Source organism: Diabrotica undecimpunctata, chromosome 3 (genome assembly GCF_040954645.1).
Source record: "Diabrotica undecimpunctata isolate CICGRU chromosome 3, icDiaUnde3, whole genome shotgun sequence".
In the NCBI taxonomy this organism is placed as follows: domain Eukaryota; kingdom Metazoa; phylum Arthropoda; class Insecta; order Coleoptera; family Chrysomelidae; genus Diabrotica; species Diabrotica undecimpunctata.
In genome coordinates, this window is record NC_092805.1 from 52,711,946 (window position 1) to 52,727,422 (window position 15,477).

General features: G+C 31.5%; 1 protein-coding gene across 2 annotated transcripts in view; it reads right to left on the reverse strand.

Moving 5' to 3' along the window:
• The window catches only part of LOC140436803 (sorting nexin lst-4-like), a 121,364-nt gene that overhangs the window by 50,391 nt on the left and 55,496 nt on the right, over positions 1-15,477 (reverse strand). The window contains exons 1-3 of one of the 2 annotated variants that reach the window (XM_072525906.1): positions 3,468-3,676; positions 3,310-3,411; positions 2,085-2,336 (exon numbers count right to left, since the gene is read on the reverse strand). In XM_072525906.1, coding sequence (XP_072382007.1) covers positions 2,085-2,336; positions 3,310-3,385 — 328 coding nt within the window. In that variant the 5' untranslated portion in view covers positions 3,386-3,411; positions 3,468-3,676. Of the gene's footprint in view, positions 1-2,084; positions 2,337-3,309; positions 3,412-3,467; positions 3,677-15,477 lie in introns of those variants that run through there. The other variant, XM_072525907.1, reaches the window with a different exon arrangement.

The window sequence follows — 15,477 nt, forward strand, 5'->3', positions numbered from 1 at the left end:
TACATTTTGTGAAGATCGCATTCCACATACATGTACCCTTGTCTTGAAAAAATCCATGAAAACTGGGAACGAGGTTGTTATACTTCATCTATTGATAAAGACCATGCAGTTATTTTTGTAAAATGGAAAGACAACAATGTAGTAGCTGTAGCATCTACAAGTTTTGGTGTCAATCCCCTTGGTCAGGTAGAGAGATATAGTAAAAAGGAACAAAAATACATCAGACCAGACCAGACTTAATTGGGAAGTATAATAACATATAATGGGACCAGATTTAATGGACCAAAACATATCATGTTACAGAATTGGTATCCGATCCTGAAAATGGTGGTAGTGTATATTTATCTTTCTCTTAGATGTAGCAATTAATAATGCCTGGATATTATATAAAAAAGTCACAATGACCAATTACCATAGCTATCTTTCCGACAAAATAAAGCCCAGTATTATCTCCGAAAACTTCACAACCCACCAAAAGGAGCCAGAAGACCAGCTTCATCTAAATTTAGTAACTCCAATAATAGAATTTCAGATTATCTTATAAAAGAAGGTGCTGTTCTGATGACAACTGTTCTTCAAGAGCAATAAGTGCAAAATGTGATGCAGGCTTATGTTTGGACTGTAATAATTATAAATTTCACAAAAAATAATGGAAAAATTTAGTTTTAAGTATATTATGTCAAATTTGTTTACAGTAGTGCCTAGCGTTACATATGTGTAACACCGTTTTTTGACTTCAATTCAATAAAATTTTTTATTATACCATAAAATTTATCATATTTAAGTTATTTAACAGGTCATTTTATTTCATTCAATCGAAAACTTGGTAAAAATTAAATTCAGGCACTAATGGGTTAAACTGGAATGAGATAATAAAGTGTTTCTAACATAGGTGTTCTAATAGATGTTGGGGTATGAAGAAATCGAAGGAAGAATCTCTGGAAAAGCAAGGATCGAGAGGAATCTTTTGCACCACGAAGATGCTGCAAGAAATAAAAATCCACAAATGGCTGAAAACAATCATAATTTTAAATAGCTATCTATACAGAGGCTCTCACTACATACCTTATATGGAGAAAATGATAAGCAATTTTGACAGGAGGTTTTCATATAGATTACCTGATGTTGGAAAACGAGACCTGAAGACAGTCATAAGATGGTAGATGGATACTCTTAACTTTCATACATTTCTCTTCTCAATTTTGAGCATAGACAGCTCCTCCGCATATATCTATGTTGTGTATCTGACCAACAGTTTAATGTCGACTTCAAATGACTGACTATAGCAGAGCTGTTGCAATATTAATATTAAAAAAATAATTTTTTTTGTAACTTTAACATCCATAATTTTTTCTGCACTTTTGCATATAGCTAAGTTAGGCCAAATCGACTTATGTATATCCTTAATAATAGTGGTATAATTTATGACCAATCTTTTTCAAAAATTTCGTTTTTCCAAATCCAAAGTCAAGAATTTTATGAAAAAATTTTACGGAACTAGCATTAGGTAATGAAGAAGAATATAGAAAATATTTAAGAATGTTTGAACACCAATTTGAACAAATTTTTATCACTTGCTTCTGTGTACTTAAAAAAATCATTTCAAGATAGAGACATCTAATATGAAAGGCTTCTCAAAGTTGTATTTTAATTGCAAATGCCCTTAAGGATATAATTAGTTTTCTGGTATAAATTCACTTAATTTTGTTTGTGTGTTGACATAAACTTTGTTTTTAATAATTCGTTACAGGCACATATGGATGAGTAAATGATTCTGCTATTTGTGGAAAACAAACTTTGAATACAACATAAGCAAACATTATAAATAAGTTCAATTTTCTAAAGATATTTGTAGCTAGCAATGTTTGTCCCTTAAGAATGAGAAAAAAAGATGAAAGTGGAAGAAATTATTAAAGCAACTCTAATTCCTCTAATATTCTATTAAATTAAATACTAACTACTAATCACGACTATTGTAAATATATAACATTGAAAAACATTTAAAAAAGAATGTGTACTGTGTGTACATATTCTTCAGATATATCTAATAAATTTACATAAAATAGGGTATGTATTTAACTCACCATGATTGTTGCCAATTTCCGAATATACAGTATCATCATCCCAATCATCATCATCATCCCAATCTTCTTTATTTTGTTGAGCATCTCCCCAGTCATTCTGTGGAGGCAATACAGGAGCTGGAATGTTTGGTGGATGAGATGATGAAGTTTTCTCTACGTAAGCTTCAGGGAATAGACCTGACTGATTTCTCGAATTGTGACCTTCCCACCAACCTTCCCCAACATCAGTTCTTGTTACAGTTAATGTCTCACCTAGAACAATGTATGATTAAAAGTACTGAACACATATGTTCCAGAAAATGTAAAATGTGTATGTTTATACCACTTACCCAGTGAATTTACATAAATTTAGAACTCCATGTAAGAGTTTCAATGGGCAGAAATTTTAGATTATTACAAATTAATTACTTTTGATATTATTATAGAAGATTTTACATATTATATTATACATATTACAAAGAACACTCTATAGCAAATTATGCAAAAATATAAAGATTGCACTGAACAAGTAATCTTATATTAATGGATAACAACAGAATACCTAGTGGAACTGTGGTGGGACATAAACCAGTAGAAAGACAAGGCAAAGGTGAATAGACAAAGTGAGAACAGATGCTACAGAGATACTGAGGGATATGCTTGAGGGTAGCAGCTAAGGAAAGGGATGCTGTATCCAGGGTCTGACTTAGGGTGAAGAACCATCGAAGAGATAGAATATTTGATGAACCTTCTGTATGAAGATTATACTATTATTTACGTGCACAAACACAAAACAATTGGAATGTGTCACACGCAAAAACATTTATAGAAGTATTATAACAGAAAAACATTAAGATATGACAAAAAATTGTCAATATGATTGAAATAAAATTGCTGATTGACAGGAAAAATTTTATGTTTTAAAATGATGGAATCTCAAATAATGTAAGATTCTACAACTTGTTACAAAACAGAACATCAAATTAGTAAGAAAATACTCAGAATATGGTACACATGTGCATATCCAGGAGTTTTAAAAGTTTATTATAGATCTCAGGACAATAAAAGAAACATACAGTTTGTTCTGTTTAAAACTGAATACTAACTGATCATCTTTTGATGTATTCATTAAAATTTGAGAAATAACATAACTTATAGCAACTGGTTTTGCAGGATTAACATACACTTCCAAAAATATTCATTGTTATATGAGTCAAAACTGACACAGGTTGGCAAATTTCTTTACCTGCAACAATACTCATTTCCGCAGTGTTCGATTCTCCTTGAAAATCATAAAGGACCTTAACTGTAAATGTGCCCATTTTTCTTGTTAATAAGACCAAAAAACCTAAAAAAAATATTCATTAATTGTGGGTGGTACAGTACTAATGAACTTTAACTAACCTATTATGTTGGTTAACGTCTTCCAATAATTTGTTTTGTTATTGTGGACACGAACAAACTTATTTTGTAAATAATTACTGGAAATATAGATTGATTTTTTATTAACTAAACTGCGGAATCTTGTTTTTTATCACGTAGTTGCCCACTTTTTATTATATGTCAATAGGATTTGTCATTCCATGTTTAATGTTTACGCATGTTACTGATGTTGACGTTTCACTAGCGTAAATCGTAAAATACATACGGTTTCCGTCTTACGGCAATCGGACGTGTCTATGCGTACAAACCTACTGCGGGTTACTATTCATTATACCTTAACTTAGATTATTCAGGAAATTAGGTTTTTACAATTTTTGTATTATCTCGTACAACGACGTACAATTTTTGTATTATTTCGTACAACGACAATAATGCCATCGTAAAACCATACTGTCAACGAAAATATCACACACTATATTAAAAGCTGTTGTGAAGCGATAGTTGTAGTTTAGTATTGGTTACAATTAACATAATAATTACCTAACAGGAACACATTTACAAGTAATCTGAAAAATTTTATTTTTAAATAAATAAATAAATAAACACATAATATATATTTTAGTGGATTTTTTGGCTTAGGTTCATAAAAAAAATTGTAAGACATTTTTATATTTTTTTTCGACGTTTCGGCAGGAAATCCGTGCCTTTTTCAAGAAGTAATATGGACAAGCATGTAAAAATTCGGTGCTAACAAGTATACATAAACGTCACAATTAAAATAATATTAAAAGCATGGGACAGACCCACTAGGTCACTAAATGTAAAAATGTAAAAGTTTACATCCAACTTTATTTAAACATTTTTATATAATTAGTAATTCACTTTTAAAACGTCATTGTAAGAACTGTTAAAAGAAATCCAAAATAAGACCAGTATTTTCGTGGTAGAAAATATTATATACTCAGTTCCCTGATCCCAGTCTCAAGTATCTAGTAAGTTTAGAAATATTTTTGAAGAGAAACTTCTATACTGGCCTTGTATTACTTTTTCGCTATAGTTAAAGGCTGAGGGGATTCACTATTCAATTCACTAGTTACTCAATTCGTTTCTAGTCATTATATTGATAAATTCCTTTCAAACTATAACCAAATTGTATTTTTAAACATCTATGAAGTTTATATAAAGAGAATTCAAATTAACAACCATACCTTGTGTGTGTGTGTGTGGTTGGGATATTGACTGCGAAACAAGAACCATACCTTTGAGCAAGTCAAATAATTCAGATATCTTGGATCGCTAGTAAATGCAACAGACATGACAAGCGACGAAATAAAAAGACGCATAGCAATAGCAAACAGAACTGTTCGCGGTCTCCAGAAACATTTAAAAAATAAAAATATAAACCGTGCAGTAAAGCTCAATGTATACAAGACCTTAATAAGACTGTTTTTGATATATGGGGCTGAAACGTGGACCTTATCTCAAAATGATAAAAGACCTGTTGTCCGATTTAAGTGATTTTTTAATGTGTTATAGCCTTATTCCTTGACAATATCTTTATAATAATATTGTTGCTAAACAGGTAAATTTTTATTGTATACCGGGTGTACGAATCATCAAAAATGTTTTTTCTTAAAGTTTGCATCACCCTGTGGAATATTCTAGCATATGTAGAATACTGAAAAAATTTTGTTTTTAGATTGATTCGCTTATATTGGATAATACAAAAGTTAGGTGCTTTAACAACTAGACATGCTCATCAATTTTTATCTCCGCGGAAGAGAAAAAATAATCTTTTTGAAAAAAGGTCATTTGTTACAGTAAAAATCCAATGAATAAAATCTTCGAAGAAAACTCAAATTAACAATATTTTAGAAATCAAAGTCTAATTGAAAATAAATTGGGTATCAATAATGGGGGTTGCCGCCTGTATCCTTAGGACTTCTTGGAGCCGGTTTGGCAATCGATTCATGATATCCTGGATATCAGATTGGGGGATATTGTGCCACTCCTCTACCGCAGCTGTCTTCAGCTCTTCAAAGGATGCAGGGGCTGGGACTCTTGCTCTTACCCGTCTTTTGAGGTTGTCCCAGATATGCTCAATTGGGTTAAGATCGGGACTGTGTGCTGGCTATGGTAGAACTTGAATCCCGACCTCATTAAGGTACTCACGGGTAGATCTTGCTGTATGGCAACGTTCATTGTCATGCATTAGTCTGAAGTTATCACAAATGAATGATGCAAAAGGCATGGCATGGTCTTGGAGAACTTCTTGCACGTATACTTGGGCATTCACACTGCTTCTACCGAGCACAACAAGATCAGTACGCGCTTCATAAGAAATACCTCCCCAAATCATTATTGACCCTCCTCGGTAAGCCACTGTTTCGGTTATAGCGCATGCAGCAAACCTTTCATTTTGACGCCTATAGACACGTTGGCGTCCATCTGGAGTTTTGGGGCTATTCTACTCGTATCTGAGAACAGTATATTATTCCATTCCGCCATAGTCCAGTTAGCATATTCTCGCGCAAAATGAAGTCTAGCCCTACGGTGTTGTGGTGCGCGAGCTGGACGAAAAGCCCTCAAGTTTATTTCTGACAGTCTTCTTCTAATCGTCTGTCTACTCACACTAACGTTTCTCACCTCAAGAAGAGACCTACGAGCTCCAGTAGCGGCTTAAAAGTGATTTTTCAATACTTTAGTAACTATGAAGCGGTCATTTCGAACTGAAGTGCGTCGTTTTCGGCCTTGACCTGGCCTGCGGTTGTACGATCCTATCTCCCGAAATCGTCTGATGGCATCTTGTACCGTAGTTCTGGGTACATCGAGTATACCAGCGATATGAACGTTGACTGTAACCAGCATCAACTAAAGCCTTGCCCTAGCAGCATCAGTTGGAATGAGTGGCATTTTTAAAATCACAAACAATAAATAAGCACTAAATATTCAACTTAAACAATATTCGCTTACAATGATATAAAATTACAATTTTAATGGTTAATTTTAATTACAAATTGTTCAAGAATTGTTATTAATACGTAAACAGATTTGCAACAATGTCGTACAACGACTATATGTCAAAAATCCTTCGATGACACAAATTTAGGAAACAAACTGTCACAGGTAATGTAAACAAAACAATAATGAAGGTGGTGGGGTTAATTTTGCTGGTGAGTTAAATCGTCTGTATTGATGAAAAACATGGCTATTTGTTAAACTACCTAACTTTTGTATTATCCAACATAAGCGAATGAATAAAAAAGCAACATGTTGAGAAAACATGAGGTTATAATTAGGCTTTAATTTCAATATTTTATAAATGCTAAAATATTCCACAGGGTGATGCAAACTTTAAGAAAAAAACACAGTTTAATTCGTACACCCGATATTGTCAAGGAATAAGGCTAAAACATATTAAAAAAATCACTTAAATCGGACAACAGGTTTAGGAGATATAAGATATCAAAAATTACCCATTTTTAGGGTGGCCGGTTAATTTTGGCCCAGAGTGTAATTCACATTCAGTTTATTAACAAAATAAAACTACATTATTTAGAAAAAAATTGTAAATGACTATTTTTGAAACTTTATATTCTTCGTTCACAAATTGTTGAGAGCACGAAATATGCCTCAAACTCATAAAACGGTCGTAAATCATAGGCGTTCCTAAGGTGTTTATTCATTAAATAATAATATAATGTTTTAATACTGTTATATATAATATTGATAATATTTTAATACTAATATATTTAGCAAAAAAACAATTAAAACTTTCACGACTAATGTTGGTTATTATATTATATTAATAAAAATAAGAATTTAACCATTAACAATTTTGTAAATAAGAATACCTTATCTCTTTGGATATTTCAATACTAATCTTCGCGTTTAATCGCTTTACTAGAAAATCTGGAACGAACGTACTATTCGTTGCAAGATAATTAAGATGGAATTCCCCAGATTTTTAATAATATAATTATATTCGAAACTTAACTTGAAAGGGTGAAGTTATTACGAACGAAAACAATTTTTTTGTTTAGTACGTTTTTGATCGCATGTAATTTACGGCTCGTCGGTGTTTCCGCGTCTACGGCAGTAATTAGCGTCTCGAATATTTCTTTTGCGAATTATATGCAGTGCTTGAGTGATTTTTTATTTCATATACCTACAAACATATACGTACCTTTCGCTCGTGCTCGTTTTGTTGGATTGTTTGTGATGGCTTCATCATCAAGTTTTACACCGGTACTGTTGCGTACAGTCAGTAAGTCTGTCTATTCACCAAGAGAGAAGACTATTGTCCTGAATGTTCACGATGCTGTGGTTTCTCAGAATCCCACAAACACTGTTCGCAACATAGTCGAAAGTTGTGCCAACATGACTGGCGTAGGAGAGTCAACTTTATATAGGTTCCTATCAGAAACAAAAAAACACGGTAAAGCTAACCTAAACACAAACGAACACTTAAAAAGAGGGAAAAAGCCTATTGAAATTAATGAATTTGACAAAAATGGTATTCGAAGGAAAATTCATGGATTTTTTTTTCAAAAAAGAAATACTAAACCTAAACAAAATTTTACAAGAAGTTAGAGACGACCCGGATTTGCCTCATATCGGACGAACTAAATTGTGGCAAGTTTTAAAAGAATTAAATTTCCGGTGGGAGAAATCAGACCGAAAATCACTTTTGATTGACCGGGAGGAGAAGATGATGTTGGAGAAGAAATTATCTAAGATTCATACGAAAATTCCGGGCTGAAGAAAGGCCCATCTTCTACCAGGATGAAACGTGGGTAAACTCAGGTCATACTCTAAAAAAATTTGGTCAGATAAAAATATATTAAGCTCCAGGCAAGCCTTTATGGAAGGTTGGTCTACTATTATCTCCCCACCTTCTGGTAAAAGCAGTAGATTAATAATTTCTCACATTGGCAGTGAAAAAGGATTTGTTAAGCATGGTTTGTTGGAATTTCATTCCAAAAGCACAAAAGACTATCACGAGGAGATGACAGCTGATGTTTTCGAAGAGTATTTTGAGCAAATGATTGAACACATACCACCAAATTCAATTATAGTATTAGATAATGCACCTTATCATTCACGACTAGTAGAAAGACTTCTAACGAATGCGTGGAAGAAACAGGATATTCTTGACTGGCTGCGGAATAAGTATCTGCCTTACGAAGATGGAATGGTAAAAGCAGAACTTTTAAAAATTGCCCGGCAACACAAATCTAAGTTCAAGAAATACGTAGTTGACAAAATGGCGGAAAGGCGAAACATCACAGTCTTTAGACTTCCACTCTACCACTGCGAAATAAATCCAATTGAACTCATTTGAGCACAAATGAAAAGTTATGTGGCTAGAAAAAATACGTCATATAAAATACAAGTTGTACGTGAATTGTTATACGAGTTTTTATAACATATTACAAAACAAAACTGGAAAGACGCAGTAAGACATGTAATAGAAGAAGAACAAAAAATGTGGGATCTTGATAACATAATTGATGCGACCGTAGAGATTATTAACCTAATTATTAACCCTCAAGACGACTCGGATTCCGAAGTTGATCCTATTTATTTTGAATTTGAATAGTTTTCTAATCGTAATTATATAAGGTAAGTAATAGTAGTTGTAATCGTAAGGTATTAAAGGGGAAAGGTGCAAAATGTCGCCTGTCAAAATGTTCAGTGTGTTTTAAATGTATCCATTGTTTTTTCAAATCCTGAGAAAACTAAAAAGCATTTTTGAAATTTTTTAAAGCAGAATGAAATATTTTTTAGAATAAATAAAAAGTTTCTTTTGCATGCAATATTTTCAATTAAAAATTATACTATATTTTCTCTTTTATTTTCACCCCTGTTACATAACATATTAAAATAAACACTGTAGAAGTTTTCAGGGACTTTCTGCCCTGAGTAATAATGTAATCTTTCATTCTGCGTTTAAATTTTTCAAAAATATTTATTAGTTTTCTCCGGATTCGAAAATAATGGATACATTTAAAATACATTGGAAATTTTGCCAGGCGACATTTGGCGCCTTTTTCCTTAATTAAATAAATGTATCTTTTACAAATGGCAAGAAACTTTTTATTTTTGAATAAAATAAATAAGTTTTATTAAAAAATACAATTTACATAAGTACAATTTAAAAAATATATTTATTTAGTTCAAATAAATGTTTCAATCATATACTCTACGACACTGGTCGTTCATATCTAACCATTCAAAATACCCCCGTAATGGGATTATAAGGTATTGTATTCCTTCAGATATAAGGTGGGTTAGTCGAAAACGTCTTAAACCGTCAGTTTTAGGTTGGTTTTTACTATTATATCGTATTACTTATCCTCTCTGTATTTCAGTTTTCTAATTAGGGTTAAACTTGTAGTGAGCTATGAACAAATTGTGAACCGGGTATAGTCGTTTATAGATTAGTATTTACAAATAAAAAGTTCTAGTGAATATACTTTTTTTCAATAAAAGAGGCCTGAAAAATTAAGTTTATATTAAGTTTATGAGCTAGTAATAAAACTTTTTATCAACCACCACGTTTTTCGTACAGACAGATTTAACAATGACGTATAATATGTATTATACGTCATACGCTTATAAATTTATAAAGAAATATTTATTAAATAAATATTTATTTAATAAAGAAATAACATTGCTTATAAAGAAATAAAGACTATAAAAAATTTATAAAATAATATATGTATTGTCTCATTGTCTTTAAATTATTTAAAGCGTGTATCACTCTTACATATTCCTTAACAACACCACTTCGTTCTTCCTTTTCGTACAGGTATCATAATAATAATCGATTAAAAAAATTGATTTGCTAATTATGGCACTTAATTTTTTTCAAAAACTAGACGTTCTTTGGTATTTTTTATATTAATTATCTATATTATTTATATTACTAACCTAACCTGTTTGTTTACAAAATGTCTGTTCGAAAAAAATTGCTGACACCATTTTTTAATGAAAAGTCCTATAGTGAGTGGTAGGAATATTTATGTCGTATGTTTCCGACAATGAATCTGTCTGAAAATATTCCCAAACTGAGCAAACGGACCATCGATATAGTCTAGTCGTCAGAGACGAAAATATCACTGAACCTCTAAAAATCATACGAACAAGCTGAATTTTGCCGAGAATGCCAATTTGGGGACCCCAAAAAAAGTGCAGCAAAGTTTACAACTTTTACCCTCGGACTTCACCCTAAACCCCCCCTCGTAGGGGGGTAAAAACGCAAAAAAAATCGATTTACCAAGAATCTATGCGCCGTAGAAAAATATATTTTAAATAAAACATGTAGCTGAGATAATTTAGAACAAAACTATTTATTAGCACTTTTTGTGTAGAATTAAGCGTTCTCTCAGAAACAACGCTTGAAACGATCAGTGATTTAAATGTTACATTCGCGAAATCAATGTTCAATAAAATTTGTATCAGCTCGACGGTAAAAATTCGATATCTTTTGATCAGAGTACCTTATCGACAAAATTCAAGATGCATTTTAAAGGTAAAGAGTGCAGCTTTCGTATGCAATTTTTGTATTTTGCCGCAAATAGGCTAAATTTTTATAAAGGTGTTACATAAATAAACGTATTGCGATATTTGCATTTTTTAATTCTCGCGAGAATAATACAATTTATTACTTTCATTGACCGGCCACTATGTAGTTTCCATCAATAGAGCCTAAACTTCAAAACCTATAGCATGAAATTTTAGTTTGCTTTGTAAATCGTAGAAGGCATAGATTTAGGTAAGAATCTGAATTTTGCTTTCGATTAAGTCGAAATCTTCGGATTTTTACCTTTTGCTTTATTCTTAAATGTCACCGTATGCGTCTTTAGGAAGTTAATTCGATATTACTACCTTTGACGGAAAATATTTGATTTCACGTTTAGGGCTTCCTACTGAGGTGCTCTGATGAGTTCTAAAATGACGAAATACGTAAAAGCGAATTGTAGAGGCACTATACGTGAAATCAAATGTTAACTGTCTCTTCTCGAAATTTAAAGGTTTTTTTTTATTTTATAGTTTATAAATTAGTATTTACAAATGAAAAGATTTTAAACCAAATGAATGAACATACACTTTGATTATTCATGATTTTTTTTATTTTTGGAATTTAAGAAGACTGCAACAGTAAGTTTATTTTGATATTAACTGAGAGGTAGGAATTTTTATGTTGTATGATTTCGAGAATAAATTTTTCAAAATATTCCCAAGCTGAGTAAAAGAACCATATCAGTAACTGTCCCTTGACGTGAACTTTTTTACTAAGGAATAAAGACACAATTTTCGAACGTTTTTTGCAATTTTTGGCAGTTTGACAGTCGAAAAAGGTAGAAAAAATTCAATAAAATTATAGCGTTATTTCTCAATCCACGATTTCTCAAAAACTATTTGACCGAACCTTCTCAAAGGTTAACAAGTATTTGTCACACATTTGAGTATTGCATGAAGTAAAATAACGGTATAATTTTAATTTTTTCTATCTTTTTCGGTTGTCAAATTAAAAAATTCGATAATTTTGTGTGTAAACTGCTGCCATTCTTTCATTTCCTTATAGAAATTGTTTTTTTAGTTCATAATATAGTTACTAGTAATTATACTGAACAGAAATATTTGTGAATTTTAGTTTCAGATAATTCCTTAGTACAAATTAGGTCGCCGTCAATTTTGGGACAGTCACAGAAAATCCACTATTTTGAATTTATAAGATGTTGAAATTTATTAAACATTTTTTTGCCTCTTTTAAGAGTGCATTGATTAAGTCAAAAATGTCAAACAATATTACCTTATATACCATAAAAATCACACAATAAATTCCAAAATAAATTGTTTTTTTTTGGAGTTAACACATGATAAAGGCCCCCTAAGGGTTTGTTATTCTTTAAAAGCGAAGTTTATATACTGGCGTTGTACTACTTTTTCACTATAGTAAAATGTTGAGGCGAGCGTCACGAAAGTAGTTTATATATATATATATATATATAATATATATATATATATATATATATATATATATATATATATATATATATATAGAATAATAAAATATGTGTATAAGATGGAAGGCAACTGTATATACGTTTTTCTGACTATTGGTCGTCTTCAGTACGGTGCAGAAAAGTTGGAAAAGGAGCCTTGTTAACTTGAGAAAGGAGCAACGCGACAACTAACACATTCGCGGAGGAAGCTAAGCTACCTTAAGGAAAGGAATGGTGACGGTTTAGAAAGTTTCAAACAACAAGAAAAGGTTAACGCGAGTTAATACCAAAATAAAGTTAGTAGGTATCGGCATAGCTCGCAACAAAGGAAAAAAAGGAAAAAAATAGAATAAAATATGCGAATAAAATGGAAAGCAACCATACATACGTATTTCTGACTATTCGTCGTCTTCAGTACGGTACAGGCAAGTTAGAAAAGGAGCTTGTTAACTTGGAAAAGGATCACTACAGGTGCAATGCGACCAATTTGTGACAATAATGTGAAAAGACTCTGAGGATTCCAAAGTAACAACTAACACATCCACGGAGGAAGCTGAGCTACCTGAGTAAGCAAATTGTTACTTTAAAAACTATTTTTTTTTGAAAAAAATATATTCCGAACGAGAAGCAAAAAACAAGAACACATGAGATTTTTGTTTTTTGTCCCATAACTTTTTTCTACGAGGGTATAGATATAGGTAATGCTTTTATATAAAAAGAATTTCTATCCTTTTTCTTTAAAATGACGTTTAGTAGAAATCTTTAGGACTCACATTATCCGAGATACGATTTTTCAAAGTTTGCCACTCACACATTTTCCCTATTTTTTGGCAAACATTGTTCTATAACTTTTTTCTACGTATATTTGATAATTACCTTTCAAATGGTCTACTGTAGAAGGTTCTAGATTTAATTTTAAATAAGATATGGTTATTCAAAACATTCTTCTTTGAACGATTATTGCTACGTTTTATGGCTACTTTCTAAAATTTCTTATTATGACTTTTTTATTTTTTTAGGTATATGCATTGCCAAATAAAAAAAAAGAAGAATATTACAATAATCTATAGACTATAATAAAATATTCTATGCTTGCATTTATTTGTATATATCTAAATGTATAAGGAAAGACTCCAGTCGTCAAAACCAAATACTTAACCACTAAATATTATCGAACAAGCTGAATTTTGCAAAGAATGTCAATTGTGAGACCTCAAAAAAAAAGCAAAAAAGTTTGCCACTCCTACCCCCGAGCTTCCACATTTTCGTTTTCTTTTCTGAGGGTGAAACTATCTAAAAACCCTACCAGGTTAACCCACCTCTAGAAATGGCTGGCGTGTGTTGGATTCAGGGTAAAGGAGTTCCCTTAGAAGTAGGAGGTCCTGAAAACGGATGCATTTCTGTTATTCGAGGAGCTTCCACTTAAAACCCTCCTCGCAGTGGGAAGCGTAAAACAAGATTTACCAAGAATCTGTATACTATAGAAAAAATATTTTAAGCAAGAAATGTAGATAAAATATTTTTGAACAAAAATGTTTATTAGTACTCTTTCTGTAGAATGAACCATTCTCTCAAAAACAACGCATGAAGCGAGCGGTCATTTTGAATGTCAGTTCGATTTGACACGCGTAAAATCAATTTTTCAAATAAAATTTGTATCAACTTGACGGTAAAAATTCGATATCTTTTTGATCGGATTGCCCTATCGACAACAATCGAAATGCTTTTTAAAGATGAAGAGGTGAGCTTTCGTGTGGAATTTTTGAATTTTGCCGCAAATGAAATCAGTTTCTATAAAGCTGTTAAATAATTAATCGTTGCGTGATGTTTGTCATTTTTAACGATCCTCATGAGATCAATAAAATGTATCACTTGCATTGACCGGCCACTATGGAATTTCCATTTTTAGAGCTTAATTTTTAAACCTTTGAAAAATCGTATCTCAGCTCAGATAGTGTAAATCCTAAAGACATATATCAAGCGCCATTTTGAAGAAAAAGGGCAGATGCTGTTTTTTTCTGTAAGTAATGCCTATACCCATACTAACTTGGAAAAAATTATGGTGCAAAAAAGAAGAATCGCGCGTTTTGGTGTTTTTTTGTTTCGTTTTTTAAATATATTTTTGTCAAAAAAATTATTTTTGACTTTCAAAGGTGACATTTTGATAGAAAATTTTATTTTGAACAACTTTTCTGTATATGTATATGTACGATAAGTACACAGAATTCACCCAAATGTACCCCAGCGCATAGGAACAAATTCACCTCTGTCTCAAAACTCACCCCTTTAAATGGTAGCACCCCAGGGTTTTTCATTTTTGGGTGTCCACTAACAATATGAAATAAAAAAACCCTTTAACGTTGTAGTTTCTTTCTAAAGTACATAATTAATAGCATAATACTCGTTACTGTTTATAATTTATACTGAATTTCTTACAAAAAAATATACTTAAATTGTACTTGAGTGTTTAGTTGTACTTAGTAAATAAACATATAAAGATAAAAAACAATAAAATTTTCTTTGTACCAACCGTTCGAACGTGTAAATAATTAAGATTCTTAAAATATCAAACAGAAGTAGCTAATTTTCAGTTTACAAGAATCAAACAGACTCTAAATATATCGATTTCTATAAATATCAAAACATGTGTTATTGACATTAACAGTGAATAATTACTTAAGTTAGATTTAGATCTGTAAACTTAAATTAGAACCGTAAAATTGGCCCCGAAAGTTTTGGATATGTTAAACAGGATTTTTTTCTTTAAATTTCGCTGGATTATCGGTCTGGAGTTAATAAAACACTTTATTGTTTTTAAAACGTTTCGGTAAATTGCAATTTTCAATAAAAACTTTATTATTTATAATTTACACTACATGTTGCCCTAATGACATTTAAAACTAAAGTGAACAGAATACAACCGCATATCGGCACAGATCAAGCTAGATGTGAATAACATACAGGCCAGCCAATAAGCAAGCCGTAGTGCTAAAAGTGCGCTGACTGAAATCATCACT